Genomic DNA, 7,126 nt, shown 5'->3' on the forward strand with positions numbered 1-7,126 from the left:
CCCAAGTGATAAATTCACTGACAAAAAGAGGCAGCCAAAATGGGAGGGCGGGGGGGGGTCGGGTTGGGGGGCTGGATTTGCCCCTGTCGTTGCCTTTAGTGCAGGAACCACGCCATAAAAGCCCAGCATTGATAGCCCCGGTTTATTATCTTTGAACAGGTGGCCCCGGCTACTCGTAATGGTCCCTCTCATTTCTCAAGGCACACACTGTTGGGGCTCTACAATATGGAGACCATTTGGGAGTTCGGGAACATCCCGATCTAGCCGCATTAAAGCCCAGGGAGTAAACTACAGTGCATAGTTTTGTGGTGACTTGTTGGGTGGTGAGCGGAGTGGGGGGGTTTAGAAAGGAGACTTACTTCCTGTGAGCATAACTCATGGAAACGTGGAGGCTCTGTTGATGCTAGCAGCTTCAGGGCTAATCGTGTCAATGACCTGTATTGTTTAGCTTTCAAGGTTACCGAGGAGAATCGAAGCAAAGAAGCCCTCCAAGAATGTAAACAGTCACATTTGGAGCTACAAGCTGTTTCTACTCACTGCTGAATTTCTTTTTTTTTTTTTTTTTTTTTTACCAGGAATTCTGCACCCAGCGTGAACACACACACATGCATGCATACACACACAGAAAGCAGTGACTTGCTGTTCACCAGTGAACTCAAACCTGTGAAAGTAGACCCGCGCCCCCTTAAAATCAGCCATCAGTCACATCTTTCATTCCTCGAACCGGTTACTGTTTCTCAACAGCTCAATCAAGACACCAGACAGTGCTATTTTTTCATTAATTAATATATTTTCTGCATTAAAGTTAACATAGTTTTCTTTTGTGCCACCCTTTAATTTTTCAGTAAGTATTTGATATTTTGTTATATTCAGACATGAGTAAATTTAAGACTGTCTCTTGCAATAAATATCATAAAATAATAGAGCTTCACATAATAAATATTTTTTACAACAAAAAAATGGTTTAACAGACATGTTTTCTTTTAAAAAATAGCCAGAATTCCTCTTATGGATTTTGAGCATACAATTGACACAAAATAAAGAAAAAAAACATGGAAGAATGCCACAGAATGTGTATGAAGAGTTCAGATGGGTGGAAGGAGAGAAACATATCCAAGTGGAGAAAAAAAAATACTATGAGATGGATGTGCTTTCGTTAATGCAACATGAGCATAGGAACCACGGTTTTAGTGTGGTAGCAACCAATAAATTCAAACATACCTGCTTGCTATGAATACCAGGTAACAGCTACATAATTGCCCTATAGTAGATCGTCCTTCACAGATTTGGTGAGAGGCAGCTCCCACCGGGCACACAGGCCCAGAGGAAACTGCCTACCTAAAACGGAAGAAAAACTTTTTCATATATATAAAAAAAATAGTGTTAATGAGGAGCTGAGGATAGACATAGAAACAGTTAAGGCAAACACTGGTCTGTAAAAACATGGTCCTGATCCAGAGAAAATAAAAAATAAAAACATTTGAGTGGTTTTCGTTACTCCTTTGCTTAGCTCCTTAGGGTTCCGCAGCGAGGAGGGGAGGCGGGTGGGAGGTGCTTAGAATGTTTGATAAACATTAATTTGTGACTATCATCATCATTATCATCATAAGATCCACATCAAGTCTCCCGCGCACACACAATCACAAACACACAGGGGCAATCAGGAAGGTTTTTCCTGGGTCTGTGGGGCCCAGCTCTCCAGTTTGCAATAGACAGTGTTGGAGTTCTTGCAGCGACAGCCGGGCCTGTTAACCCGGTCGTAGCAGCCCTGGCACGCCTTCAGACACCCCTTGACAGGTGGGTAGCATAGCAGACAGGGGAAGAGTACCGACATTAATCCCATGCACAGGAAACGTGAGCAGCAGTGGGAACGTGACAGCGAGCAGGGGTGGTCAGCACATGAGTCCCCCTCATCGTCATTGGAGCAGTGGTAGAAGATGCCTTTAACCAGGCACATGCACGTGCCGTGCTCCAGTGCGCTCTCAGCTGAGCAGAGGCACTGGCCATTGCACGCCAGACATGAAGGCAGGCTCCTGGGAGCCGTGCAGTCACTGCACTTGCACTTCCCACAACGCTCGCAGATGAACTGGTGCCCTGCAGCAGCCACCACCCCGTTCCCAGAGCCAGAAAAGTCTGATTTCCCTTTGCCTTGGGGCTTGAGTGGAGCCTCTAGTGGAGGCTGATGGAAGTGAGGTCCCTGCTGGGGCTGTGAAAGGGCCTTGGGCTTGGGCTGAGTCCGAACAGGCCGCTCCGCTCTGTGGTGGTGCTGTAAGCTCATGCCAGGCCTGGTGGGGGGCGAGCGTGCCAAGAGTCCCTGCTCAGAGGAGGCACTGCTGTTGCTCCCTGAACTGGCGGCACTTCCTGTGCTAGTGGAGCGGCTTAGCCCCGGCACCCGGGACCCACCGTACTGCTGTCCCCCAGCCACAACCACCACGCCACCCCCGACATGATGGTGGTGACCTGAGGGCCGGTGCTCATAATTGTTGTTCACATTGACGAGGATGACCTCGTGAGTCCTCTCCTGCTTGTCCTGGGGTCTGGGGGGCATGCGGGGCGCAGGGGGCCTCCGTACCACCGAGGGCCCCTCGGTATACTCGTTGTTGGAGCGGATGGCCTTGATTTGGTCCAGGGAGAGAATGGCGGCATGCTGGAGCTCCCGCTCGTAATCCGACCTCTGCCGGCTCTCTAGGGAAGGCTGCTGGATCACCACTAATGAACCGCCGGGGCCATGTTGACTTTGGAGCTCCATCTGGGGGGATCACCACTTCCGACATTCACCGTGGACTTGGCATGCATCGGAAAACCTGCCAGAGGGGGGAAGAGAGGCCGGGGAGAGACAAAGGAGAAGCAGGGAGGGAGGAGACATCATCAGAGAGAGCCAAAACATGGCATAACTGGCAAACACACAGTGTCCTGATGGAAGACGGGTTAACGTGATCCTCAGGTCAACTCACATCCAGACCCAAGTGAAACCCAACCAGTATCATATCACTGATCCTACACAATCACATAATAAGTGTTCTGCAGCAGCAACTGTAGTAAGTTTAAACATGTAGTATTATTGAAGGTGAAATAAGCAACGTGTGCTGTAATAGTTGATGTATTTAGAGTGAGTCCAGACTGTTTTCATCCTGTCAACATGACAATATGTCACTTTTGATTCCGTTAAGTGAGGCAACCCGGGGGAAAAAAGTTGACTATTAACAAGACTTTTTGTACCTTCCTCCCCAATACGCACACATCTAAACTTCAGTAGGCCCTACAAATACTTCCCCTCCTCATTTACATTTGTATGACTAGTTAACATTTAAATGCACCGCGGCGACGAAATGAGGACGCGATCCAAGGGAACTAAATGAGCTGCCTCACTTAGTATTCTATTACTACACCAAAAAGGATTTCAGGGAAAGGGGGACAAAAGTAGCGCAAAAAAAAAAAAAAACGAGAAAAAAACCCCTTAAGGTCAGATCGAGATCCGACTAAATACAGACTCTGGTTGGGAGAAACGCACCGGGATTAAAATCTCCCCTCCCGCTACAGAGAGACACGATTTTTTGGGGGAAAAGTTTATTTGATCATGTGTCTCAGTAGACGTGCACATGCCATTAACACCATCAGGAGTTTGGGTCGGAGCCTTCGTGGATGTTATGAAGGGACGCCGACCTGCACGAGGCCAAAACCGACTCTAAAGTTTGCATAAAAACATAAAACCCTGGCTGCCCCGTGGAACATATCAAACCTCACACTGCAGCCTCTCCTGCGCTCCACAAACAAACAAACAAACTCTTATTATTATTATTATTATTATTCCATAAGCTACGCGTCAGGAGGGCGCACTATAAATAGTTTGAGCCGCTCAGAGGTGAAGACTCCGTGCGCGGTGATAAAAGCAGGATCCATTAAAACACGCAGAGCCGCAGATCAAGGGGACATTAAAGGACGCATCCAAACAGACAGGGAAAAAACTTATGAATGAAAACAACCGCCGTGGGGGGAAGGGTGTTTGTTACAGCAGAGCCACGGAAGGACGCAGGCGTGGAAATCCATCAACTTTCATGAACGGATCGCGATGAATTTAACCCGCTGCGGGTGGCTTTTTTTATTTTTTATTTTCCGTGACAAACACACAGCCCTAGAAAATGACACGGAAAGTCTTAGGCTTTGTGCACCAGCGTAACAAAAACGTTTCTATCGCCACAGCGGCGCGTACCGGCTCACTACGCTGCGCTACTATCGCACAATAAACAGCGTGGAAGTGAAATAAAAGCCGCGGGACAAGTGTGGAACAGTGGGTGAGATACGTACCTATATGCAACCATCCATAACGTCGAATCCATCAACCAAGCAGCCTACCAAAACTCCATCCGAAAGGAAGGGGACAATGTCCAAAGCGTAGACTATGAGGTCTGATGCATAACGTTCACAGCCTGTTAAATCCAAGTGCGAGTATCCCTTTGCGTTATTCCCTTTTTTTCCTCTTGGTTTTCTTGGAGTTCAGCACGGGTTACGCATGCATTCGTCCCAGGGTGAAACAAAGTAAATCCACGGAGGAGCTCTTGATGGAGGAGGAGAGAGGGAAGGGAAGGCAGCCGGAGAACTGCTGCGCACTTGGGAGGCCGATCTTTGGAGGGGAAGACAGCCCAGCTATAGCAGTCCCGCAGGAGTTGGTGTAGGAACCAAAAAAATAAAAATAAAGCGTCTCAGAGGGAATGGAAATCAAACAGGAGTGAGCTTATATATCCCAGACTTTCTCCTCTGCGGGCGTGTGCGGAGGGTTCAGGTTGCGGCTGTTCGGTTATTGTTGCGGGGAGTCTGCGCTCGCGGAGAAGCGTTGTGGGCTCGCAGACAGCGGCGCGCTCTCTCCAGCTCTGCGGGCCTGTTCAGCACTGAATGAATGGGAACGCAGGGCTCAGTGTTTGCTCGACAAGCCAACTCCCATTGGCCATTCACTCCACTGAAAAAGGATACATCGCATCCGCTCCTGATTCATTGGGCAGATGTGGAAGGCCGGGCGATAGAGATGTGTGCACTAGTTAAGGTGGAACGGGGTATTTATTTCGCGTTGGCTCGGCGAGGGGGCTCAGGGGAGAAAAAAAACGACTGGTTTCCGTTCTCGCGGCTTATGAATAAGGATGTGAATAAGGTTAATGTGACTAATGGTGATGTAATAAACGCGCCAGTTATTTATATTCTTGCTGATTTGCGTGTTTGTTTTTTTTTGGTACACAAGCCTTATAGATACACAAGTAAAAGCCCCTTTTCATACATTTATCGTCTTGTTTTTATCATTGCTCTGCTTCTAAAATACAAAGTGAAAGACCATATTGGTTTTATGAGATATAAGCTATTATACACATTAAAAGTATATTACTGTTACTAATGCCCTTATAATAAAGTAAAATAGGACATTTTATTATTTGTGTTGGTCACAGGAATCATATGTTTAAGATATAAAAATAAACTGAGTATTGGGCTGAGAAATGAAGGCTGTTGAACTTAAATGCACTAGATGTGTTAAAATGAGAGTTTCAGAAACTTTTTTAACATGTTAATGATCCTGAAATGAGCAGTGTTTGAGTCTGAGATTCAAGGCAGATGAATTAAAACTGGTTTATAAACAGGGGTCTCTGTTGTATTTATCACTGAATAACGGGCACACACACACACACACACACACACACACACACACACACGAACATATTGTTACGATCTTTAAAGATGATTAAAGTTACCCCGACCCCCACGTTGGAAACCACTGTGCGGACAGACAACTGTGTGCTTTTATGGACAGCTCAGGAAGAAAACATCAACAGGATGTCTTCTCTCCGCTCTGGAATGTTCCCATTACGCGTTTACGCGTTTACGCATGGCATCAGAGGAAATCAAATGTGTCACTATGAGCCTGCAGCGTGCATAACTCTCTGATGGTGACATTTTCCCATCATTTCAAGAGTTCCACGGGTCGAGTTTTGGGTGGGGGTGGGGGGGGGGGGGTGGAACTGGTGGTGGTGGTTTTTTTTTTTTTTCAGGACCACCTTAAGAAAAAAGCAGCCCTGCAGCCAGGGGAAGACTCCCCCCTCGGTCCTGCCACCCCCCTGCCCCCGCCCCTCCTCTCTGTTCCTGACTGTCTGGTTTGATTGGTGTCGCGGATGCGCTACATCCGGATCCATGAGAAAAGGAAGTTCAATACAAAGTCAATTTATCCTATTCAAATGGAAAAATCAATAGATGAATGACCTTCAGTGCCATTTCGGGTCAGCAAATGCTTAAAAAAGAATAAGCCCCGGTAGAGTTAACGGACTATTAAAGCGAGTGTGTGGCGCAGCGGACTGAGAAGTTGTTTTTTAGGCTGGATGTTAAAATTCAGCTTCTTGGTGATAAAGCAAATCCTGGTAGACCGACAGATGGCCGCCTGGATCCCTGCTCTTAGTGGTCGGAAGTGCGGACGGAAATCTCACGATTACAGCAATTAGCTGATTTTCCATGGATGGATGTGATGAATATACCAGCCGTGGCTGTTTTTCTCCCTGTGGATATGGAGCAGCGGTTCCCCAAACTAGGGGTTTAGTAACCATCAGGGGTCCTTGAAGGGGGTCCAGAAGGTCCCCAGATAAAATAATTCCACTGTCTAATTCCACATGTTGGTGCACAGAGACATAATGATATATTGTGATTAAAGCAGGGATCATACTCTCCGCTTACTTCAAGATCCTCTTAGGATTTATTGCGATCTTGCCAAATATGGACATGAACTCTTTTCTGTCTTTGTGAAAACATAAAAAAAAAACCCCTGTGATTTGACGGTGCAGCTATTCAAAATCCCTCAGAGAATATGTGCAGTAGAGCCTGAAATATTTAAAGTTACAAATAATACAAAGTGGCACTGGCAACATGCAGGAGGAGGATTCATGGGACAGCAAACCTAAATGCTGACTGAGAAAGAATAACTTTTCTAATTACAAGGTTTTGACAAAGTTTGTGTATTTTACTGACTTTTCTAAGCAGCTCAATTCTGCTGTGAACTCAGTGCTAGACCTCTTAAATAACACCAGTGCTAATTAGTGACTTTTCTTTTTACTCTGTTTTTTTTTTCTATTAAAAAGACAAAACAGCCAAAGGCAACAAA

At 46.4% G+C, this 7,126-nt stretch overlaps 1 protein-coding gene across 1 annotated transcript; it reads right to left on the reverse strand.

The window, feature by feature from the left end:
• Positions 1-768: 768 nt before the first annotated feature.
• On the reverse strand, positions 769-5,025 carry spry1 (sprouty homolog 1, antagonist of FGF signaling (Drosophila)). The gene is made up of 2 exons (XM_051421313.1): positions 4,306-5,025; positions 769-2,804 (listed from the first exon to the last, which is right to left on the reverse strand). Exon 2 carries the CDS (start codon positions 2,747-2,749, stop codon positions 1,661-1,663), a length of 1,089 nt encoding a protein of 362 aa, XP_051277273.1. The 5' UTR covers positions 2,750-2,804; positions 4,306-5,025; the 3' UTR covers positions 769-1,660.
• Between the last annotated feature and the right edge of the window lie 2,101 nt (positions 5,026-7,126).

Source organism: Dicentrarchus labrax, unplaced genomic scaffold, assembly GCF_905237075.1.
Source record: "Dicentrarchus labrax unplaced genomic scaffold, dlabrax2021, whole genome shotgun sequence".
In the NCBI taxonomy this organism is placed as follows: Eukaryota; Metazoa; Chordata; class Actinopteri; family Moronidae; genus Dicentrarchus; species Dicentrarchus labrax.